Source organism: Mustela erminea, chromosome 4, assembly GCF_009829155.1.
Source record: "Mustela erminea isolate mMusErm1 chromosome 4, mMusErm1.Pri, whole genome shotgun sequence".
NCBI lineage: Eukaryota > Metazoa > Chordata > Mammalia > Carnivora > Mustelidae > Mustela > Mustela erminea.
This window is the reverse complement of record NC_045617.1, coordinates 143,707,244-143,733,466: the sequence shown is the minus strand read 5'-3', so window position 1 is coordinate 143,733,466 and position 26,223 is coordinate 143,707,244. Positions and strand designations below refer to the sequence as shown.

Genomic DNA, 26,223 nt, shown 5'->3' with positions numbered 1-26,223 from the left:
ATTATAAACTGTATTCTTACCAAAAAGTAAGTTAGAGAAAAGAACATGTTATTAAGAAAATCATAAGGAAGAGAAAAATACATTTCCGGGGCTGTATGAATGCTAATTTAAAAAATCCACATGTAAGTGGACCCGTGCGGTTTGAACCTGTTTTATTCAAGGGTTAACTATAGCACATGTTAAACAAGCCAAAGTTAACTGCAGTCAAAACTATCAGAAAGGAAAGAAAATAAAAAGGCAAAGGTAAATCTATGACATACTGTGTTCTTTAAAAAAATTTAAAAAAAAAAAAAGGACACTCTAGCTTTATCAAAGTTACTTTTTGGCTGTTATTAATATATCTAAATTCAGAGAAAAGGCTCTTTCAAACATCCACTCTTAAAAATAAATAAATAATACCCACAGTTGATCATTCTATACTAGATGCAAAGAAAGAATCAGCACACGGATGGTACTGAAGACCGAAATGTCTAAGAAATCAAAACATCTTCACGATAATGGCCCCTCGAGGATGGACAGGATACACAAAGATGGAAGCATGGTAAGGGCACTAAGCAATAATTTAGAGAAGACAAAGGGATTGCAAGATAAGAGACATCAGAAAATACAGATATGGCAGGATCAGTCAACCAAAGTGGTCCAGGAACCACTAAGATCTAAGCAAAGCAGTGCCCGGTTAGAGAAAGCAAACTGGGAAATGAGGCAATCCATAGCCATGCTGTGTCCAATAAGCGCTGTGGGGTAGTACCAGGAAAATATCCTATGTGTGAGTCATAGAACCGTCATACCGTGAGCCCTGGATTCTGAATTAGGGCAGGTACAGATAAGGACTTAAAAATCAAACACCAAAGAAACCCGGGAATGCCTGTACTATTTTCTCCTCTGTCACCCACTTACAATAATCTACCCTGAGAATTCATGGTAACAGGTCACATTATGCCTCCAAGGAGCCACTAGCAGGTGTCGCTGGACGCCAAAGAACCTCGCGCTGGGTGCACACAGAGCCCCACTCTCTCCTGGTGGACATCTGGCGCAGACAGACGTCTCTTTTCCGAAAATCAGCTGAACATGTCAACACCAGTGCTGCTGTTGACAGTATCTCTGTCTTTATTGCTCTGCTTCTTATTTTATACATAATTGTAAAATTTAGGTAGGAAAATAAACAAGTAAACCTAATAGTGGAAATAAGAATGAGAAGGAAGCTAGGGCATGCCGAAAGGTGTCTGAACAGTTTCACTCTTTGGAAATAAGATCAGAGGCTCTTAGTTTAACAGAGTAAGCAGAGAATAAGCATGGAAGGACTATAGGTTGCCCAAACTCTACAGTGAGAACAGTGTGTGACCACAGTGAATGAATTCTCAGAGGTAATCCACTAACCCAGAGGGTCCCACCAGCTCCCACATCCCACCTGGTGAACACTACTGTGGGACAAGCCCGTTGGGGGCCATCCTATGTTATTTTTCTGCATATCTGTGGTCATTTCTAGGTACACGACCCTAAGTCACAGACACATAAAAAAGAACTGATGATTATTACACTCCATGGAGACTAAAACAGAATTATTTACCAGTTAACTATGCTACACTGGGACTCTCAGGGCGCAGGGATAAACTAGGCAGGCCTTGCTTCTTTCCCTGCGTTTGGAGTGCTTGATACTTAACAGAGAGCCTGCGAATGTTTGCTGAATAAATGAGTGAAGGACTATAGGCCAAACAGGTATAAAGACAAACCAATGAATAAGGGAGGCCACCAAGCTTAAGGTCCTCCAGGCACAAGGTGCTACTGGTCCTAAATAAATCAATCCATCCTTACATACCATTCTCGTAAATCTGTAGAGGCATGTGGGCGGAAGAACCACAGAGACAGGGAAAGGGGGTGAGGGAGGAAGAGAACAGTCTTAAAATCCCGGTTCAGACAGTTTATGTTTTCCTCAAGAACTATAATGGAGGCGTCTGGGTGGCTCAGCTGTTAAGCGTGTGCCTTCGGCTCAGGTCATGATCCCAGGGTCCTGGGATGGAGCCCCACATCAGGCTCCCTGCTCCGCAGGAAGCCTGCTTCTCCCTCTCCCACTCCCCCTGCTTGTGTTCCCTTTCTTGCTGTCTCTCTGTCAAACAGATAAAATCTTAAAAAAAAAAAAAAAAAAGGAAGAAGAAGAAGAAGAACTATAATGGACCGATACATGAAAGATACTTTACAGGGTAGAAAGACCTTCCTCAACCCATACTACCTCTCACAATTAATAGCTATTTCAAGGAGAACCTAAGAAGAACCATAAAATAGACATTACAAATCACGAAGCTTCATATGCTGTTGGAAAACACAGAGCAGGATTTTAAAAAATGACCTTGCCTTAAACCCAGGTTCCTTAGTGAATTTACAGAAAAACAGACATTCCTCACAGACTGCTTCATCAGATAAAGTAAATGAGGCCGTAACTACATGCACTATTGCCTTTTTAAAAAGCCAAACAAAACATTCTGCTTTGTCAGGGTTACGAAAAATAAAACAACTGGTGTTATCATGCTGAGATGTAGAAAAAAGAAATTTTTTTAAGTGGTTTCCGGAATAAATATGAGATATGTATTATTTTGGGGTTGAAAAATTGACAAGCCTTTATCCACAATCATATGTGTAATCCAATTATCCTTAATTAAAGTTGCGCTAGACAAGTTTTGGAGGGTTGTTTTTTTTTTTCCTCCCTGATAAGGATTAGAAAGTGAGTTTTCTTAAAGCTACAGGAAAATTGACAGATGGGAGCTCTTTGGATGTAGCCACAACCTCCACTCCCAACGTGCCCTTCCCAGTGCAATTCCTTTCCATGCACCCTAACTCCAGCACTGGCTAAAAAAAGGAAAAAACAAAAAACAAAAAAAGAAAGACAGACAGACAGATGCAGGAGTCCTTAATCTCTAAATCTGTGTGACTTAAGTCCCAAACGAAAACATCAAACTAGGGAACCCACTCCACTGGACAGACCGAACGCACCTTAAGAGGCACGTGACAAGGATCTTCGCCCACCTCCTTCCGACAGGACATTCTCCTTTTAAAAATCTGGGGCCCACTGCATCACCCCCAGGTTTAGTACGACACCCCCCCCCCCCAGTAGTCTCAAACTTCAGCTCACACTGGCATTCCTTTCAATTAACTCAACAACCGCAGTCTGAATGGAAGGATAAAAAACTGAGCCAGCCACCACCGACCTCAGGGTCTGCCGGAAAAAGAACTGGTCAGATGAAGGGGTTCAAGTCCCAGGCCTGCCACTAACTAGCCCGTGGTCCTCCGCAAACTGCAATCTAATTAAGTCTCACATTTCTCTTCTGTTTCATTGCAAAAGTAGTAAACTTAATAATGATTACACAGAATGAATGCTATAGGCTAGGCAGTGTGTTAATTACTTTAACAGATGATCTTTCAATTCTCACAACGCTATGATTATCCCCATTGTGCGAGTAAGAGAATAGAGCCTGATGGAGGGCTTGAATAATTCACACAATGTCACACGGCAAATGATGAAATGAGGCGGCCCAGATTAGAACCTAAGCAATCTCAAGCCCTCAAGCCACCTCTCCTTCCCTCTCCCCGCCTTCTCAGTCCTTCCTTCCTTCTCTCTCTTTCTCTCTGTCTTTCTTCTCCCTTTCCCCTTACTCAGAACACCACCGCACTTACCGACTCATCATTCCCTGCAGAGGACCCAGCCTGCACACATTTCCCATAGGCGGCAACTCAACACCACTGTTCATGTGTGTTTTCCCACCTGCTGAAGTTGCCTTTGAACCCACCGAGGAGATAAACTTTGAGACACAGTCTACATAAGCACTTTCTGTGAAAGTCCTCCCTAACAACCGCCACGGTCCTGACCTAGCTGTCTCCTCCCATACTGTGGCACTGACAAGGCTTTAATTGTTAAGGGCTTGTCTCACTCTCCCGTGGGAGTCTCGAGGGCAGACGCCAACACCAAATGGACGCTTCTATCCATCCTCACCACGTAACATATGTTCCACATTTGTTGAGTAAATAAATGTCCGGACAGGGGGCTCTTTGGTTTTCTTAAACAACAAGCAGAAAAGACGTTCACACATGCAATAAAATAAAAAGACTTTCTAAACTGTAAACACATCTGTAACTATTTATAATTAATGTATCTCCTCACCATTACAATCCAGGAACTAACTTGAAGAAAGTGTCAGCCATTCCACTCAATTAACCCAAACCTAAGGTTTTCTTAAGCTTCACCCAAATTTGAGTATCTTTTAAATTTTCAGGTTTTTTTACACCTTCCTCAAACCGCATATTTTTGTTTAACTAGAAAAGTAGTAAGCAAGGTGTACTTTTTAGTTAGAGCAATGGTATATCCTCTAACATGCTAGCATTTGAAATGCTTTTTTAAAACCAACCATTTCTTTATATATAGTTACTAGGACAGTTATATATTCATCCCAAAATTTTCATAAAACAGTGAAAACATAGAGGAGAATTTACAAAATTTAAGTTTAAATCCCCATCCTAATATAGTCTAAAATTTCTAGCTGGGCCTCTCATTCAAAGGCATTTATTACACCAGCATTTAAATGTTCTACTTAATGATAATTACTTCACAGGTATGAACCAATAGTGCCATCCACTGTTCTTATGAATGATCTTTCCCAAACCCAGTTTTATAAGGCACTAAAAATGAGATGACTTTTAAATCTCATGTCAACAGTATTTAACTGAAAATAAGGTATTCGGGAATTTCACCGAAGATATCGACAAAGCAGCAAATTTCAGGACAACCAGCTTTTGGATAAAAGTAAAAAATGTAACAGTTCAAAATTGCCATAAATACTTCAATTTCACACATTTAATTGTTTGAGATAAGTTTCACTTCATTCACAGTCCAAATTACCATATTCTCTTTTTCTACAAAACAATCGTCTAGAGCAAGAGAGAAGTAATTAGAATTACACTCCAGTTCAGCCAGAAAAAATGTTCTGCATTTAAGTAACACTGCTGTCACTAAAATATTTATGAGGTGAATACTGTGAGCAAGACACTATACCAAAAGCTATGGGAGAAACTAAGATTAAATTTTTCTAAGTTTGTCATTCACTTAACAGTGAACAAGTGATGTTGATGATTGATAAGCGGATGAGGGACCGAATGAACTGCAGTCCCAGGAACGTCCTCGCCTGCATAGTACAAAGGATGAAGAGAGGGGCACCTGGGTGGCTCAGTGGGTTAAGCCTCTGCCTTCGGCTCAGGTCATGATCTCGGGGTCTTGGGTTCGAGCCCCACCATCGGGCTCAGGGAGCCTGCGCTGCCCCCTACCCCGCCGCCCGCCTCTCTGCCTACTTGTGATCTCTCTGTCAAATAAATAAATTAAATCTTTACAAAAAACAAAAAAGGATGAAGAGAAAAGAAAGGTAGGAGGAGTCTCAGGGAATAGTGGTAGAATGGTAGAGCAACATCAAAATTCAGAGGAAAACACTTATTAAAGTACTCATACTGTGCCAGGCGACACATGTAATAGGTAGCATGTGCCTCTGTCAGCAAAGAGATCAGCTCCAAGAGGGATCTAATTTATCTGAGCCACCCAGCCAGAATACAACAGTGTCTACGACTCCAACCCAATGCAGACCTCTCTCCAATACGCCACGGACTCCACTGCCTTCTCCAGGAATCAGCTGATGTCACATTCCAGGCTCATGATCAGATGAGGTTCTTGGCCTCCATAAGTTTATAGAAGAACAAGAACAATAACAGCTCTCTGCTCATCTGACGGACATGCTAAAAGAGCAGTTACAACCTCTCGATTTAGGTCCCACAAGCCACGTGAAGATTTCCATAGTTTACTTCTGAAAGAATCTAAGGTAAAGAGCATCATCCAAAATGTGCAAGTCCTTTGAAGCTACAACTCCAAAGAACAGTGTCTCTTTTCTAGTGACTAATCAGCAAGACTACCTTCCAGAGATTACCTTTGGTCAACAGCAGAGGCTTTGCAAATTAGCATCGTAAAAGACAGAAATAAGTTTTCACTTGTGAAAGTAGTGCCTAGCTACTAAGGACACGGGGCTAACTCCTAGCATAAGAGGTAGTAGAAATAAGATCTAATTAGTGAAATCACTGGCACTCAAGGTAAGCGGACTGACTAAAATATTCTCTACAACATGCTAAAGGATATTTTTACAATGTTTCTCAAACTATCATAACAGGCCAGGATTTTGATTTCCAATCTCTTGTAAATCATTATTTTTATAAAACACAATGAAAATTAATTCTAAGATATTGCAGCAATGGTAAACTATCTTTGAAGTTTCTAAGGTGTTTGCTCTCAATTTCTCCACCAGTCACAGAGCTGCCATCAGTAGTTAATGACCCACCACTGGTCCATGAACCACTCTTTGGGTTGCCCTGACTTGGACATTATGGATATTTTTCTGGCTTGGTCCCTACTGGACCATCACTCCAGACATTGGTAGAGGATTCTGACTGAGGCTGACCACACCGTCTCACTGGGTTCTAATGAAGCTTTCATGCAAGGTGTGTTTTAATCACCCAAAAGGAGAGAGAATAGGACTTCACCAGGCTTGTAAGAACAGCTGGACTGTGCCAGCTTGCTTAGTAAGTTCTTATTACAGATTTTGGACTGGGACTTGCTTTCATTATAGCCTGACAGCTGGGTTATAAGGAAGCAACTAATCCCCATTGGTAGGGACTACTGTCTATCAAAAAACAAAACTAAACAAAATCCTAAGATTTAGTTGTACATAATGAAATTGGCTTGGGTTAATTTGCAGTCATCAGTGCCCGATATACAAAAAGCCAATAGAGACCCATAATTTTTAAATAAGAGAATGACTACATAGTCTGCCAAATCCTTTCTGGGAAATGTTTTATCTTGGGATTCTGCCTCTTAGAGAGAGGTATTATGACCTTCTAACAGCTGTGTCTAAGGATGGCACTGAAGCTGAAGGAGCTATTCTCAAGAAGCTTATTCAAAAGAAAGCCATGATTTATATCATCAGGACATTGAAACAACAGTCTAGCATGAACTTAAAAAAAAAAAATCTTAATCTCTTCACACAATGCTAAGATATAAAAACTCAAATTGTTACTGAATATACTAAAATATGCAGTCATTTTGAAGACATTATAAGATTTTCCAAACCTTGTCCTCACACAATATGAAAAGGATTCACCCTAGTGTGAGTGTGAACCCACATATATTCAACCTTGTAATGCGCTTTCTTTAGAACCTTAATTAAGAGCTTTTTAGCATGCTTCTAATTAAATACCTCTAAAGATGTTTCTTTATACAATGTAATCTTCTGAAAGCTCTAACTTAAGAGTAAGAAAAAAAGATGGAATTTGAGGTTCTATTTTCCGCACACATACTGGCGATGGCGGTAGTCCTGTTGGAGGTTAAAGGCCATGGAAACCGTTTTATGGTGTGGCCGCCACTGCAGCTCAAAGAGGGGCAGTGAGGAGGTGCCTGAGTGTCTCACAGCTCTCCAATTCAAGGTCTGCGGGTCCCTGCTGTGCACCCTTAGCCCCTAGAAAGATACTCATATTGTGATCTAAAAGTATTCCCTAAAATACAGAATAGAAAGAGACCCAAACCTTCCCCATCCAGGAGCTGCAATTAAGTCTGTGTTTAGAGCTGCGTGTTTTGGATTAGTTCATTCCATGTAGCTACCTTTGCATATATCGTAATACCTAACACAAGACCTGGTAATGTGTAAGCACATAATAATTGTATTTTCAAATGTGATTATGTCTAGTTAATAACGATTTCATGTTGTAATCATTAGAACCAGAAAGGTAACAAAATGTTATTAGTTGTGCTTGTATTTCTCTAAAAACAACTCCACTTATATAAAATAAATTGTCATTCTTTCATTCATTCAAATTCAGTTCATTCAAATTCAGTTCATTCAAATTCATTCATTCATTCATTCAAATGTTTAGAAAGCACCTATGAATCCAGCACTGGGATAGAGAAAGAAAGTGAAAACACCCAAGTTAGCTTTTTTCCCACAAAGACATGATGCTACAGGTGGAAAAAAGTAACAGATACTTTAAAAAATGATAATAAATTCAAGTACGTAATCTCAAAGAATATTAGATGCCCCGTGAAGATTCCCATATACCATCACTTTATGTCTGACAGATGGCAAGTAACAGGAAAACTGAGATAAATCTTAAAAGAGAAAGTATTAGTAAAATATTACAGGGTCAGACAGTATTTTCTTAGATTTGTTCAGCCCAGGGGAGGGTTATTCCCTTCAAACTAGGGATAATCTGATAGTAGGACCTAAAAAGTGATACAACTTCTATCAGAACGGCAAAGCAACATCCAACTCTGGCTTTGGAGGAGCAAAAATTGCCAGGAGATTGTCAAAAGTGATGACTTTAATAAGTGACAGAGAAGGCAAAAATGAGGCACAGATCTTCTTTATGGTCCACTTTCCAACTTCTGACTTTTTGTCTCTACAATACCTGGGATCTTCCGTCTCTCCTAGAAAAAAACAAGGCAATCACAAACATGGGCCCCTAATAAAACCTGAGCTTTCCAACCTCAGCATACTTCTTCTGTCTATGCACAAGATGACTCCTCATTATACAGACCACAGTGTTGGATGGATCCTTTTTTTTAAATCTACATAAACTCTACTTCAGAACTATAAGCCCATTCTACCAATTTAATGAGAAAAATGAAGCACTTTGGCATAAATCTTCAGATTTTTATCTTTATCTCAGAAACCAGCTTGTTTCCGGCTGGATATTTAATTCGAATCTAGCATGTGATGTCACTTCCAGTTTACAGAAAGTACATGGTGCAGAATAACAACTGAACACCAACACCAACGGGAGAAGGAGAGGAGAATCCTGGGGAGGGGGCCTGGTATTCCCATGAAGAGCTCACGCCATCTGAGTCAGGGCCATCAAAAGATCACGGTATACCAACAAAACGTAAAGGGACAAAACACGCAAACACTACCCTCTATTTCACCTGCTAGCACAAAAGAACACAACCACCTCCTGTACAATCCATTTTTTTAGATCTTTAAGAAAAAGAACTCAGTCCTACCCTTGGGCTTACTCGTGTCCTTTACTCCTCTGCCTAAGGAGGCACAAAAGTGTCCTCCGTCCTTGCCGAGGCTTACCTCTCCATCTGTATACACGATCCTACCGAAGCAGTTCCTGCTGTCAATATATTTCTGTTCCTCACCCCCTGCCTCTAAACAGGCCCAGGCAGAAACATCTTTCCATTCTCTAGAGTCTGCTTCTCTGCCTTTAAACTCCTCCAAAGAGTAATCTTCCTGGAGCAAAACTTACTAATTTTGAATCTGGTTTTTAATGCGCCCACTCTCCTGAAACGGTTCAGCTTTGTCAACACGACTTCCCCTGAAGGGCCTGAAAGCAAGTGATGGGAGGACGCTCCCTACTCCCACACCTTCGTCTCCGGCTACTGGTTCACAGATGACTCCTCCCATTTCGTCTCCGGCTACTGGTTCACAGATGACTCCTCCCATTTCCCATGCCTGGGCGGGCACCGAGCACTCAACCTTCAGCGACTCACCCACTCCCACCTCTTCTCTGTGGCCTTGTGCTCCCATCCCCCACCGTTCTTCGGAACTCCCAAATCAATGGTTACAAGTAGTTCCACTGGGGTATGCCAAAGCCCATTTTCTTAACCGTGACACAGCTCTGCCATCCGTAGTATTCATTCCCGGAACCACACTGGGGCCCTCGGGCCTCCCTGGCGGGCTCCCTGTAATGGTGGCATAAGTGAGCTCCCCGCACCTGTCTTCCAACACCAACCCACGTTACAGGCTGGTACCTGAAACATCTTCCTACTGCCCGGCTACGATTATTTCTCACCTCTGCTCCAGACGACAGTGGCTCTCCTTATCCTTTACTATCTGAATTAAATGTAATTTCTCACCCTGGGGCAACTACACTCTTCACAGAAAAGATGATTTATCCCCCCTTTCCTTGCGTTGGAAACATCAGACTGCCTGGAGAAAATTGCCTTCTTCACAAACAACTCCCACGGTCCGCTCACACACCTTTGCTCATTCTTTTCTTTACCTACCACTTTCTCATCACACCTGTCCTACTCCCTGGAACTATGCATGCCAAGTGGGAGTGAAAGCTGACATTAAAATGTAGACAGCATCCTGGATTTTCCAGGTGGCTCCAGTGTAATCACTTAAGAGGGGGAGAGAGAGTCGGAGTAGAAATACAATACTGCAGGCTCTGAAGATGAAAGAAGGGGACCATAAGCAAGGAATGTGGGTGGCCTTCCGAGGCTGAAGAAAGGAAGTAAAGCGATTCTCCCCAAAAGCCTACAGAACGCAGCCCTGCCTATACCATGATGTTAGCACGGCAAGACCTGTGTGAGATTCTGACTTCCGGAATGGTAACATAATAAATCTGTGAAGTTTCAAGACACCCAGCTAGTGGTCATTTGAAACTGACTATACCTCCATCCAAAACCATCACAATTCTACCTGTCCTGCAGGGCCCGATTCAAAAGTCTCTGAAATGCAAAGATCTTTCGGCTCCCATGAGCTCCCTCTCTGCCAGCCACACTGGAGAGGCTTCCCTGCTCCTCTGCACCCACAAAAGTATATGATGGACATAACAGGTAAGTCTCGGTCTTAGCTGCTTACCAGGAACGTGACAATGCAAAGTCCCTTAACCTCTCTGCACTTGACTTTCGTCGCCTCCTGAAAACCAATTTCATGAGGCTGTTGTGAGGATTCAATACAGGAAAGAATATGCATTTCGAAGACTCGTGTCTTCGTGTCAGAGTCACGGTCACATCCCTGTCTTATCACCACACCAGACAGACAGGTGCCTCGCCACGCTTCCTCTACAGGGCGTCTCTGCCGCACGAGAGACAGTCTAGAAACAGGAGCTGTACTAGGCAACCGGCAGCTAACCTCGAAAAGCTCACCTCAGAAAACAAGAAGAGCGCTGGAAACTGCAGCAATGACTCGAGCAGACCAAAATTTATATACTCGACACAGCGGCTATAAACAGAGATGGGTAACCGAATGCCAGAGAGAGGCTTTAGGAGAAAAGATAAATGTTGCTGAAGAAATAAAAGGCACCCTCATTATAGACACTGTGATCAACTACGCAATTCTCTCTGCTCCTCCAGAATCTAGCATGACCTGAAATGTTTAACTTTTTCACTGGTAAAGCATTAATACAGTCCTTATGCTCCTTTAGAAATGTAACAAAGCATAACAACTTTGCAGACTCTAACAGTAACTTCAACAATTTACTAACATACACAATAAAACTTGCTGCATATGTGAGCCCTTTCCCGAATGGAGAATGGACAAATTTATATGAAATTGAAGATGTCCATTTTTAATTTGAAAGCAATAAAACATTGTCAAGATTTTAGTGGAAAGGATTATTTTCTCTTGAAAGAAATACTTATGGATATGCCTCTTTCGAAACATCTGAATGTAAGTTAAAAAAAAAGAAAAAGCAATGAGCTGCACCAGAGGTAAGAAATAAAATCCAAGCTAAGATGTTAGGAGTGATACCGTGACAAATGCCCACGGGGATGCTCTCACCTGAGAGCAAATGATAAGGCCACAGGGAAGGGATTAGTAGTCAGGGAGGGTTAGAAACTCAGATCTCATCCAGAGATAGACAGTATGGACTAAATTCTCTTAACATCAAAGGCATATTTGCTAATTTACTTACTAAGGGGCAGTTCTATATGGTAACATGAGAGAGTGATGGCAAATATCCAGTGAGCTTTAAAAGGTTTACAGTGTAGGGGCGACTGGGTGGTTCTTTCAGTTAATGTCTGATGCTTGATTTTGGCTCAGGTCATGATCTCAGGGTCTTGAGATCCAGCCCCGTGCCAGGCTCTACACTCAGCAGGGAGTCTGCTTGAGGACTGTCTCTCTCCCTCTCCTGCTGCCCCAACCCCCACGCTCATGCTCATGGGTGTGCATGCCCTCTCTCTCTAAAAAAATATCTTTAAAAAATTTAAAAACTTAAGAGTTTATAGTGTAGCCTCATTTTAAGAAACACTAAATCCAAAAGAAGGGAAACCCAAATAAAATACCTCAAAATGTTTCACGTAATGCCATTTCAAATGACTACCTAAAGCAAATTTCTCAACATTTCTTATGGCAACAAAAAACAGTGATGGCCTTAAAATAAAACATGTATAAATAAATAAATCAAATTATTGACTGCATACTCCACTCTATACCAGACACTGAACTCAGAGATAATAATATAATGATACCTGAAATACTTCCAGAGCCCATGTAGCCTAAAATTTAAAGTAGAAATTAGGCAGTCTTACAGGACCATAACCAAGATAAATAGGGAATATGGTAGGTGCGTAGTGGAAGGAAGGATGTATTCAGCCCCATCACAGAGAAAGGAAAAAGCAGTCACCCCAAAAGAGCACAGGGAAGGATTACCAACACAGTGAATGGGGAAAGGCTACGACATGCCAAGGACACCAGAGGGCGTGCACAGGGGACTGCAGTCAAGACAGAAGAGAATCTTGAGTTTGGAAATCTCAAGCCGGTCAGTGTGACTGAACCCTGGAGAGTAAGGCAGGGAGCAACCACATGAAGACATACGGAGAAACTAGAAAAATAAAGCATCTTTGAAAAACAACAGTTAAAAGCAACACTCCAGAGGTCAACAAGAGGGGCAAAGTCACCTTAAAGAAATCAAACGGATCCATTTGACAGACCCTAAAATATTAACATGTGTAAAGAAATGTATCTTGGCGAAAAGGGGATGATCAATCCTACATGGGGAGAAAAAAAAGAAAGAGACATTCACAGAAACACTTGACTTTGCCCTCCTAAAGACGTTGTTCAGGAGAAAGCACGCTCAGCGAGACTTCAAGTATTACTGTCCAACTGGTAAGGCAATCTGTTCTGTGAAGAGAATTTAGCATAAACCCATTAAACTTTCAAATTATAAAAATCAATCATTCATTCATTCAGTAAGTAAATATTGATTAAATCCCTGCTGTGTACGTTCTTCCGTATTCTAAGGATACAGTGGTAGGCGACAGAGTCGAAAATTCCTGCCATCTTGGAGCTTATGACGTGCCAGTGAGGAGAGACGATTAAAATACAAAGGAACTCGTATCTACTTCAATAATGAGAAGTGCTACAGAAGAAATAAAGGCAAATACGGACGAGGGGAATGTGGGGATGTGGCGATTTGAGGTAGGAAATCAGGAGTCAAAAGAGAAACCGCGGTACAACCGAGAGGAGGAGGAGAACGGAGACAGAGGGAGAAGCAAACAGCCTTATGCCTCTGATTTGGCTCAGGCTCAAAAGCGAGAATATATTAGATGCTCCAGTCAACGTGGTAACGACATTTCTCAGTACTGTACCCTGATGTCATCACTAGCCTCTGAGCCTGAGGAGTGCAGGTCTCTGAATCTTCGGCGCTGAAGGCCGGACGTTGGTCACAGACAAATTCACCAGGGCAAACGAAAGTCACCCCAGGCGGCTTTTAAGGAAAAAACCAAATGACTTCTTCAGCCTTCCCTGACCTTTGGCAGTAGTGAGAAGGATTAACTAGAAGGGGATAAAACTAGAGAAAAGAGGACCAGTGACGACAGAGCCGGGAGTGTGCGGGGGGAAACGGAGGCACTGCTCAGGGAGAGGAAGAATGATGCTGGAGAAGCAGAAAGGCAAGTTCACCGGCTCCCCGCGCGAACAGCATGAAAGATGGGAAGGACAGAGGAAAACAATACTAAAAAGGAAGGAAGGAAGCTGGAATCAGAAAGAAGCAGGACAGGGCTGGGTGCCTCAGCTGGCTGAGTGTCTAACTCTTCACTTCAGCTCAGGTCATGATGCAGGATGGGGAGTCTGAGCCCCGCGCTGGGCCCGGCACTCGGCGTACAGTCTGCTTGAGAGCCTCTTCTTCTCCCTCTCTCTCTCCTCCCCACCCCATGCACTCTCTCTCTTAAGTAAAATCTTAAAAAAAAAATAAAAAATAACAGGCAGGATAGCTTAAGCCTATGCAAAGCGGTTTGATGAACGGAGCGACTCCCATGATTTAAAGAACAGAAGGCCTTCGTTTCAGCAGACTTTCAGACTACACTAATATTGACGACGAACTCCATTAAGGCAAATAAAACGAAGAGTACAAACGAGCTCACCAAGAGTCAATAGTAAGGTCAGGAACTTCAGACTAAGACATGAAATTAAGAGTGCTTAATAGTCGGTTAACAATGCTTATTTTTAGCCCAAAGCTCATAAGGGCAACATTTTATTTTATTTTTTTTTAAAGATTGTATTTATTTATTTGAGAGAGAAAGAGTGCACAAGCAGGGGGAGGAGCAGAGAGAGAGGGAGAAGCAGGCTCCTCGCTGAGCAGGGAGCCCAACACAGGGCTTGATCCCAGGACCCTGAGATCATGACCTGAGCTGAAGGCGGACACTTCACTGACTGAGCCACCCAGGCACTCCAAGGACAACACTTTAAAACATGAATTTCAGAGAGTTCGTAATTAAAACATGGTTAGTATCTCGGGCATTATTTACTATAATTCTATTGAAAAAACAAAGATGATGGGTATATTAATCATTCCAACAACAAAACTCTTTTTAAAAAATATTTTAACCCAAGGGCATGGCTGGAAAATGAAATCCAAGTTTGTTACCAAGAAGATGTCAGAATAATATTAATCAAAGGCCTAAGACCCTGCTGCAAATCAACGTGTAACTTGTACGCAGGGAACCTCTAAGAGGGAACTATATTCATGTGATTTAGAGCTTTTTGATTTTTTCTTTCCCGTGAAAATGTTCAACTGCTTTATTCTGTCCCATGTCCAGAGGGAAAAGCTCAATTCACAGAGTATACTGAGTATTTTATGGGTAAGTCTGAGAGACACTTACCCGGTATTGATGGAAATGATTTCTATCAGCGGATTCTTCCTGATCTTCGGCAAATCCAATCGTGCCCCCCCCAGGCGCTTTCCATTGTCCTTTTTCTGACCCAGCAGTCTCACAGAGTGACCTCCAATGAAAGCAGAAAAATACACGACAGCGTCAGCCACAGAACTTCAATTGACTGCTCTCAACAAATGAGTTAATATTTTCACGTAACTTCTGTTATGAAACAAACAACAAAATATACATAAGATGGAACCATGGACCTAAGAAATACCGCCAAAGGGAAAAACAGCTGCGCACGCTTCCTGCAGTCAAAGTTCTTTGCTTAAAGTATTTGCACATTTCTACTGTACATATGACGAAAACAGAAACAACCTCAGAATGTCATTCCATAAGGTACGCATGCTCTCCAGCAGGGACCAGGTATGAAATGAAACAGGAAGAGCTTACCTGAGCACCAGGCCTGCCAACCAACTCACTGTTGAGGAATTAAAAAAAAAAAAAAAAAGTGCAAAAGCAGACTATTTGCTCAAAGCAAACAACACATCAAAGAAATTTTAAAAAGGCTGGGATAAGGTGACACTTCAGGATCAGATTTTTTAAAGACAAAAATTTTTAGGGGCGCCTGGGTGGCTCAGTGGGTTAAGCCTCTGCTTTGGCTCGGGTCATGATCCCAGGGTCCTGGGATGGAGCCCCGCATCTGGCTTTCTGCTCAGTGGGGAGCCTGCTTCCCCCTCTCTCTCTGCCTGCCTCTCTGCCTACTTATGATCTTTCTCTCTATATCGAATAAAATCTTTAAAAAAAAAATTTTTTAGACTTATTTTTTAAAACTATTACAAAAGAAAAACAGACTATTTCTAAAAGCCATGAAAAATTTTATAATTTTGAAATTTTGAATTGCAGTGGTAGAAAATACGGGAGGACAGTACTAAGACTTCCCATTCCCTTCAGATTCTCCAATTATTATTTCTTCCATGCTTACTTTGTCCTTTGCTCATTATATACGTAGTATTTTTTTATAACTTCACTGAGGTACATCCTATAAGAGTCACTCCTTGCAAGTATACAACTTAATGATTTTTTTTAAAAGACTTATTTATTTAACAGAGAGAGAGAGAGAGTACATGGCGCCCAAGCAGGGGGAGCAGCAAAGAGAGAGGAAGAAGCAGGCTCTCCTCTGAACAGGGAGCCTCACCCAAATCTCAACCCTAGGACCCTCGGATCATAACCTGAGCCAAAGGCAGATGCCTAACCAACTGAGCCATCCAGGTGCCCCCAATTTCATGATTTTAAATTAACACATGCAGTTGTACAATCATCACAACAACCCAGTTTTAGAACATTTCTATCACCCTAAGAATTCCCTCAAGCTTATTTACAGTCCACCCTTGCTTCCATTCCAAAATATATCACATTCTGTTCAACTGCTGACCAGCTGGCAGACATCTGGATTGTTTCCAACTAATACCTATTAGAATAATGCTTGCTTCTACGAATATTCACATACAAGACTTCATGGGGACATAAGTTTTCATTTCTCCTGGACAGACTCCCAGGAATGGAACTGCTGGGTCACGTGGTCAATTTCTGTTTAACTTTATAAGAAACAACTGTTCTCCAAAGTAGTGGTACCATTTTATATCCTACCAGCAACGTATGAGGACTTGAGTTTCCCCACATTGTTAACGAAGTCCTTATAGTTGCAACTTTTTTGACAACAGCCATTCTAGTGAGAAGTAATCCAGTATTGTGGTTGGAATGAACATGCATTTCCATAATGACTAACGATGTTGAGCACCTTTCCACACGTTTATTAGCCATCTGCACATCTTGTGTGGTAAAATGTTGGTATGGTTAATTTTTTTTTTTAAGATTTTATTTATTCATTTGACAGGCAGAGATCATAAGTAGGCAGAGAAGCAGGCAGAGAGAGCAGGAAGCAGGCTCCCTGCTGATCAGAGAACCCAATGTGGAGCTAGATCCCAGGACCCTGAGATCATGACCTGAGCCGAAGGCAGAGGCCTTAACCCACTGGGCCACCCAGGTGCCCCGGTATGGTTAATTTTTATGTGTCAACTTGACTAAGCCACAGGGTACCCAGACATTTAACCAAACATTATCTTGGGTGTTTCTGCAATGGTGTTTCTGGGTAAGGCTGACATTTGAATCAGGAGACTGATTAACACTAGTGGGCCTTATCCAATCAATCCAAGACCTGAATAGAACAAGGAAGCTAAGAGGAAACAACTCCCATCTGACTGCACAGCTGGGACATTGCTCTTTGCCAGCCTTCAGATTCTGACTGGGATACAGGCTCTTCTTGGGTCTTGTTATTGGCCAGCTGCAGACTGAAACTTAACACGATCAGCTCTACTGATTCTTGGACCTTTGGACTTGGGCTGGACCTAAAGATCAGCTCTTATGGAGTGTTGGATTGCAGACTACAGTCTTTGGAATTCTCAGTCTCCAAAATATCTCCATAATAGTGTGAGCCAATTCCTTATCATACATTTCTCTTCAACAAACCCACCCACCCACACACCCTATTGGCTGTTTCTCTAGAGAACCCTCACTAATAAAAATGTCTACTCCAGGAGTCGGCCAGTATTTTAACTGGAGTAGTTGTCCTGTTATAGAGTTCTAAGAATCCTTTATTCTGCTTACAAAACCTTCGTCAAGTATGTGATTTGTAAATATTTTCTCGCAGTCTGAAGCTTACAGTTTCACTTTCATGATAGTATCTGTTTAAAAGTAAATGTTTTTCAATTTAATGAAGTGTACTTTCTCAATTTTTTCTTTTCTAGCTCATGCTTTTGCTATTCTAGCTAAGAACTCCTGGCCTAGCCCAAGGGCACAGATTTATTTTGTATTTTCTTCTCAGTGTCTTACTGTTTTAGGTCTTAGCCTTAGGTCTAGGATCCACTTTGGTAGTTTGTGTATAAGAGTCTAAGTTTGTTTTTTGCATATGGATATTCAATCGTCCAAATGCCATTTCTTTTCCCTCCTCCCTCTTTGTGCAATTGTTGTCACACATATTAACAGACAGCTGCATAAACCCCAAAAACACAGGGCCATAATTATTGTTCTATACAACTGTATAGTTTCTGTTGTTGTTGTTGTTTTTCGGCGGGGGGGCGGGGGGGGGGGTGCGCCAGAGGGAGAGAGAGAATCCTAAGCAGGCTTCACTCCAGCACAGAGCCCAACACAGAACTTGATCTCATAACCCTGAGATCATGATCTGAGCTGAAATCAAGAGTCAAGACATTTAACTGACTGAACCACCCAGGCACCCCACAACTATACAGTTTTAAAAAGAGGAAAAACGTATCTTTACAAAGGACTTAATATTTAACCACATATTTAACCATTTCTAAAAATCACTCCCTCCTGAGAATTCAACTTATCATTTGATACTACTTCCTTTCTGCCTGAAGAGCTTTCTTTACTATTTCTTATAAAGGAAATCTACTAGCAACACAGATTCTTTGCTTATTTGAGAGCCTTTATTTTGCTTAATTTGTGAAAGATACTTTTGCTGGATATAGAATTATTAGTTGACAGGCTTTTTTTTCTCTGAGCACTGAATACAGCTGATCCTTGAACACTGCAGAGGTGAGCAAGACCAACCCCCATACACTTGAAAATCCACATATAACAAAACTTACCTGCTAACAGCTTACACTGTTTACCAATAACATACTCAGCTGACTAACAAATATTTTATATGTCATATGTATGACACACTTCTTACAATAGAATAAGCTAAACAAAATGTTAAGAAAAGCACGAGGAAAATACATATACAGTACTGGTCTGTAAACAAATCCATAGAAAAGGGGACCACACAGTTCACATGTCGTTCAAGGTTCAACTGTCAAAGGTCACTGCCTTTGACTCTGTTGTATCTGATGAGAAGTCAATTATCGATCTTAATATTGTTCCCCTTGTACATAATGTGTTACTCCTTTCTTATGCTTTCCTGGATCTCTGTGATTTTCCTACCTGCAATTCAGGTAGCTTTTTGGCTCCATAAAGTAATGAGTTTTTTGTTTTTGTTTTTGTTTTTTAACAAAGTTTGGGAAGTTTTCATACAGTACTTTAAAAAAAAAAAAATGGGGGAGGGGCACTTTTTCTGTATCTCCTTCTGTGGCTCCGTGACACACTAACTGGTCTGCTGGATGCTGCCCCACAGGTCTTTGAGTCCCTGCTGATTTTTCTTGTTATCCAGAGTGGATCATTTCTATTGATCTGTCCTCAAATTTACTGATTTTATTTTCTTCTGCCATCTCAAACCTGCAATTGAGCCCCTTGAATGAACATTTAATTTACTGTACTTTTCAATTTCCCCTTGGTTCTTTTTTATCCTTTCCATCTTTTTTGTGATTCTGTATTCGTCACTGCCATCATCCTTTCCTTAAAGGCTTTTGACATCATTTTACTTAGTACGTGGGCGTCTTTGCTGACTCCAACATTTTTGGTCAAAGACAATCTATACTGACTGGTTTGTTTTTCTTCCTCCATATAGGTGTACTTGCTTTCTCTGCATGTATCGTAATATCTTGTTTAATATAGAACACTGTAGATAATATACTGTGGCAAATTTTAATTCAGACCGCCCCCCACCAAGGGCTGTTGTTGGTTTTCTTTACTAGCTTACCTGGACTAAATCTATGAAATCTGTCTCTCTACAGTGAAAGGTTGTCCTTGTCCCTTCTTAGTTCTCCATCCTCACTCCCCTCCACCAAGCATGACATCTTAGGGGTCAACTCTGTATCTGCATAGCTTTTTATTGAGGAAAGAATGGTCACACATTTGTTCAAACACCACAAGCCAATGAGATTTCTATCTGCTGATGGAACTGTGTATGAGCCAGTGAGGTCACTCAGAGTTAGGGCCATTTTTGAGTCCGCCCCATCTTCCCGGGATGTGCATGCAGGCTCCAGTAGGCAGGTGAGCGTGGGTGGCTGGGCCCACTCCAGACTCTGCTGTGCGTGTGCACAACCCCCAGTCAACTAACCGTCCGTGGAGATTTAGCAAGCCTCCTATCACCTCCTCACCTTCAGGAAGTTCCTGTTCAAATCCTGGCTAGTCCACTTGTCCACTATTCATGCCAAACAGTCCCCCAGTTTCAAGAAGGTAGAGCCACAGACCCTCCCTGTTACTTGCCATCAAAATCTCCACTTTAACGAACAATTCTTCAAGTCAACTGAGCTGCTTGTTTTTGACTGTCCAGCTTTACTGCTGCTCAGGAGGAGATCGGTTGACCTCCACATACAATCATGTAATAAGGAAATCAAAGCCAACTTTTTCAAAGCAATTATTTAAAATAACTTCAAATCCATAATTAGTACATATGTATATACATATATACATAATAGACAATTATATACATGTTTCATCACCCTTCATTTCAGAAAGATACATTGCTTCCATGTCTGTCTTACAGATAGCTTTTCATGACCAGAAGTAATAAAACCATCAGTCACAGCGTTTTTGCAGTAATCACTTCAATAAGAAACATTAAGTCCTTCATTCATTCTGAAACTTCTTGCTCTGCTGTAGAAACATAGCTGGAGTCAAGCAAGCATTTGGCACACCAGATTTCACAGATCTTCAAGATAAGTTCAACTCTTCAATCAAAAGTCCAGTTAATGAAGAGGTGAGCAAGACTGGCATGCTAACATAATAGTTCTCTGAGAGATGCCAAAAGTTCAATAATGACTATGCAAAGGCATGCTATCTCCACACTAGCATGAGACAAATTTCATTATATCCTGCTGAGATTTCAGTAATATGCAGCCTGCACTAATAACATTAGATAAATTATTCATCTTCACTATCTACATGCAAATAAAGGAACATATCTCTGCCTGATGATATAATGAGTTATTTTCCAATCCAATGATTCATTAAAGAGCAGGAGAACTAACAATAGTCTGGGTTTTTTTTTTTTAATTGAAAAATATAGTACACTGAAGACAAAGTAGGAAATAACATAAAAGTCCCTCATTATATCTGGCCAAAGATGAAAAGAAGAAAATTCAACCACAGAACAGTTGTTGTTTTTTTTTAAATGGACTAGAGGAATGAAACTTTTATTTGCTATAAACCAACTCGTTTAAGAATCCTTGTGCAAACAGACTGCTGTTTCAAATTAATTCCCTAAGTGTAGATACCACAGACTAAAAACATATACTGCAAATCATTACCTCTCGATGCGCAGTTATCAATAATGAAACCATCTAAAACAAATTGAAATTTGATAGACTAAAAAATAAAAGTGAGGTGATGTGTTTGGGAAGAACAGGAGAGAAAACAAGAATGTTGGAACAGGGAAACATGCTCAGGGAATAAAGATGTGAAAAGTGAAAAAGGAAATTTCTGGAGCAATTTGTGCTGCAAACGAACATGCCATTCTTACGACGGGACCACGAAGCAAGGAACACAATTACACACTCACACATTGCTTCTTTGTTCGATCCCTTCTGGCCACTGAGGCCTTGCACCGTGATGGGGAAGGCATGCAGCTCAGTGAATACTGATTTATTTTGTGACTACTGTGAATTTCATCACCCTTCACGGCTAGATTGAAGAGAAGGGGGGGGGGGCGCGGAATCAGGACAACGGAGTCTGAAAGAAAAACAGAGTGAAAATACCCGTTTTGACATCACTTCAATCACACAGAGGAAGAAATTAAAGGAGTAAGTATTAATAGGAACAGATGGGAGGAATGACGCTCAGTGTGACCAGATCAACTGATAAAAACAGGAGACCACCAAGGAGATGGTGATAAAGATGTAAAGTGATTAAAACAGAGATAAGCAATTTTAATACAAAGATTTTTTTTAAAAAAGCAGATTGCCTTAATATGCAGAATGGGACACACTCAAACGCAGTATTTCCGAAATCTTTTGTCTTCTCCATTCTAAATGTAAATTGACATTTCATCTCATATAAATAATGGTCAGATGTGTCTCAGTGGGTTTATTAACCATCTTTAATAAACATCTCCCTAAGTCGTTACTCAGCAATGACACAAAAATTCACCCCTGTTAAAACCAAATTTAATTTTAAGCCTGAGGCTTTCAGCGGTTATTTTTCAATCAGCTACAAAACCTTGATTCTGTGCTGGTTTTTACATTTGATCCAGTCCACAAAGAATGTTACTAAACAATTTTATGAGCTAAAATTCTTATGTATTGCAAAATTTTGAGCCAAGAGCTAATTTTTAAACATAATCCATCATTATATGCATATTTGTAAATTCATAATAAGGGAAAAAAATCTATGTGGGAAAAAAAAAACAGGTCTGTTTTGTACAATAATCGCTCTATTAGTTGAATCAATATTCAATGCTGTGTCGAAAGCAAAATATCTTTCCCAAATTCCACAGTGCTAAACGTTGAGAACATTATGGAAATCGAGGGGTTCCATTCCACCCATGTCTACTAGAAAGACAGTCTGTCAACATGTCAGGAAGGCAATTACAATGGTCATTCACAAACAGAAAAGAATCAACCTCCGGAATATGAGCACATATGTTAACTGAGTGATAGAAACAGGATTACCTACAAAATACATATTTATTAATTAAATTGTTTCGACTCGCAAACCAATCTTCCCTCCTTTGGTTCTCACAGCTAAAGTGGGTTGTACAAATTAGCTTCGGGACAGCATTACCCATCGCAGAAGTACCAGTGAGCGAGCAACTTGGCTGGCTGTCGTTTATTCCCCCTCTTTAATGTTCCCTGTTCTTTAAAGGCTCTTTAAATGCCCAGACTTTGCTTCAATATTTTATTCAACCCACCAATTTTCAAAGGCCATTGTTTCCTTAACATGTGGCCACCCACCTTCCACCAGCACAAGAGAGGTCTCATGGCAAGTTTTCTTGATACCTTACTAACTGCTCTCACCGCACACAAACTCGGGCCTATCAGCAACGCATTCAGTGGACCTGTGTGAACCCCAAGCTCTGGGTCTGGCCACTGGAAAACTTCCTCGTGAAGCAACCCAACAAAATGCAAGGGGAAGAGGTAGGAGATTGGCAGAAAAATCAAGCCAAAAGAACAAAGGATACATGTACTACAGATACCCATTCTCACTAAAACAAATGCAGTCACATCAATTTGAGTATTAGAAAGGAATGCTCAGTCATTAAGCATCTGCTTTCGGCTCAGGTCATGATCCTGGGGTCCTAGGACCCAGCCCTGATCTGCGGGAGATCTGCTTCTCCCTCTCCCCCTGCTTGTGTTCCCCCTCTCTCTCTTTGTCAAATAAATAAATAAATATTTTTTTAAAAAAAGGAAAGGAAAGGAATGCTCAATTTACTTATTTTTTTAAGATTTATTCACGGGAGAGAAAGAGAGAGAGAGTAGGAGCAAGGGGAGAGGCAGAGGTCAAAAGAGAAGCAGACGCCGTGCTGAACAGGGAGCCGGATGTGGGACTCAATCCCAGCACCTGAGCTGAGGGCAGACGCTTAACTGACTGAACCACCCAGGTGCCCCAGGAATGCTCAATTTCATCTGTTCCTCTGCAAAATGTTTGGAATTATTACATGACATATCCTCCACAGGCAGTTTTAACTGCCTGATTAATGAAGACAAACAAAAATGTGTCTCTGCTCAATCCAGTGTCACTCCTCAGAGGTAGGCTCCTCTCAAGCAAGCAAGAATTGTCTGACAGTCATACTCGAGTGTGACCTTCCCTGGTAATAATTTCATTTTAAAAGGAGAAAGCAGGGCGCCTGGGTGGCTCAGTGGGTTAAGCCGCTGCCTTCGGCTCAGGTCATGATCTCAGAGTCCTGGGATCGAGTCCCGCATCAGGCTCTCTGCTCAGCAGAGAGCCTGCTTCCCTCTCTCTCTCTGCCTGCCTCTCCATCTACTTGTGATTTCTCTCTGTCAAATAAATAAATAAAATCTTTAAAAAAAATAAAAAAATAATAAAATAAATAAAATAAAAGGAGAAAGCAAAGTAAAACTTGGATTTAGGGGGAATAACTTGCCACAAGGCAAAGCTGGAACACCTTACAGGAAGGGCCAGAATGGACTCAAACACACAAAATCCTTCCAATTGAAGCCCCAATTTCAGCTTTTAAGATTTCAAACAAGTATGAAGAACTTTATTTTTTTTTACTTATTTATTTTTTATTTGACACACAGAGATCACAAGTATGCAGAGCAGCAGGCAGAGAGAGGGGGGAAGCTGGCTCCCTGCTGAGCAGAGAGCCCGATCTGGGGCTCAATCCAGTACCCTGGGATCATGACCTGAGCAGAAGGCAGAGGCTTCAACCCACTGAGCCACCCAGGCGCCCCAAGCAAGTATGAAGACTTTAAATGTGAACCAGAACAAGGACACCTAGGAAAAGATAATAAAAGAAGGAAAGAACAGTCAGACTCAGCTGCCCCAAGAGATGGAATTAGAAGCGTGAATCCGAGTGTAAGTGGAGAGAGGCGGGCTACGGTGCTGTTTATGGACGTGCATCTCCAGGGGTGAACAAAGTGTAAGGGAAGCGGACACCCTACCTGACGGTCAGCTGGGTTGGAGAGGAAGCTAAAATGAGGTCATAAGACAAAGTTTAAATCCCTGCCAGTTTGAGGATCATTTAATGTCAAAACTCTTGCTGCACACAAAGGGTACCTATGCTGTAATTAGAAGGATGTGAAATTTAAGTATGATCCAAAACTACAGAAGATTTTAAGACAATATTTTCTTTGCTTTGCAGAGCATTGCTGGCACAACTGATAATGACAATCAGTGTAAGGTCACCACGTGACCGAAAGACACACATCACAAATAATCCACGTAAGCAAAATGTCTTCTTACCCTGAAGGAGACACCTTCTGGGGGCAAGTTACCATAAACGCTGAATGTTGTGTTTTAATGACATCTCTTACAAGCTGTTGTACCTTATATGACAGTGGGAGATTTGTGTGGTACCAATTTATTTTTCCAAATGTAAATTAAGTGTACATCAAAACATGCAAGGGTTAATGGCAGTCTCACGTCAGTAACTCTGCGTTAGCAGGACCCGTAAAAGAACTCCTTAGTTCACTGGCTGGCTGGCTATAATCGGCTCTTCTGAACTATAAATTTGCAAAACAGCTTCGAGGCCTTAGTGTTTACAGCAGTAACGCAATGTCTGCTTCAGTTTGGTATGCAGAGCAATCCACGGTCAGGACACATAACTTAATGATAGCCCGTGCTCAAACCTACATTCTGAAAGTACTGCATCAGGTGACAGAAGCAGAGATAACAGACCGTACGCTACAGGGCATCCAGGCCACTAGGACACGAGAACAGTGAAATACAGACACACGGAACCTGTAAAGTACAAGCTCCTCGTGAACTTTCACAAACTGAACTTTTAAAAACTGAAGTTCAATTCCCACTTTCAATCGCGAATGAAAATTTCAAGTTTCCTCCTGTTGTCATTCAACTCAAGCCCGTGTGAAGCGTGACAGAAGAGAGACAAGAAGGGAAGGAAGTTGGAGAGGTCCCGACTCTGGACCCTGAAACAGACCTGGTCTGCGCTTCCCTTCCTCTCCCACCATGAGCTGAACACACTTCTACTGTGGCTGTCTAACGGCAATCGATAAGGGAGGAGGTACGAAACGGGGCACCTGGGGAGTCCTTGCTGGCTTTAAATTCATACTCTTAGTCCTCAGCCCCTTGGGAGAGGTGTTCTCACTGCCCTTCTATAAAATGACGACAATGGGCTAAGCACAGAAATGTAAGGAAAACAAAGATGCGCATTTTATAGCATAGCATAATAGAGTAGTGCATATGCATAACAGAAACAAAAGCTCCACGTATTACAGACAAGCTTTAAAAATGATGTATGCAGGGCACCTGGGTGGCCCGGTGGGTTAAAGCCTCTGCCTTTAGCTCAGGTCATGGTCTCAGGGTCCTTGGATCAAGCCCTGCATGGGGCTCTCTGCTGAACAGGGAGCCTGCTTCCCCCTTTCTCTCTGCCTGCCTCTCTGCCTACCTGTGATCTCTCTCTGTCAAATCAATGAATAAAATCTTTTTTAAAAATGATGTAGGAAATATTATTTTATCAATATTGAAACACAACATAAAGACTACCTTTTCTACATGCAAAAAAAAAAAAAAAAAACGAACCAAACCAACCCTATACTGTCCTTAGTACCGCCACCACTGACTTCTGTCCAAAAGCCATGCAAGGTCTCAAGGAAAACAGATTTGCAAAAATAACTGGAACGAAGCGACAGAGATGGGCTGACAAGTGTTTCTAGGAAGAGCTGGGCACCAAGAGACCGGGGTCAACTCTCCCAGGAAAGATCAGGGGAGGCTTCACAGAGAGCTGA

The 26,223-nt window shown here is 41.4% G+C and overlaps 1 protein-coding gene across 4 annotated transcripts in view; it reads right to left on the bottom strand.

Moving 5' to 3' along the window:
• The window catches only part of CDKAL1 (CDK5 regulatory subunit associated protein 1 like 1), a 632,670-nt gene that overhangs the window by 398,109 nt on the left and 208,338 nt on the right, over window positions 1-26,223 (bottom strand). For all 4 annotated transcript variants that reach the window (XM_032341217.1, XM_032341216.1, XM_032341219.1 and 1 more), the window contains one exon: window positions 14,900-15,020. In XM_032341217.1, the coding sequence (XP_032197108.1) occupies window positions 14,900-15,020 (121 nt within the window). The remainder of the gene's footprint in view (window positions 1-14,899; window positions 15,021-26,223) is intronic.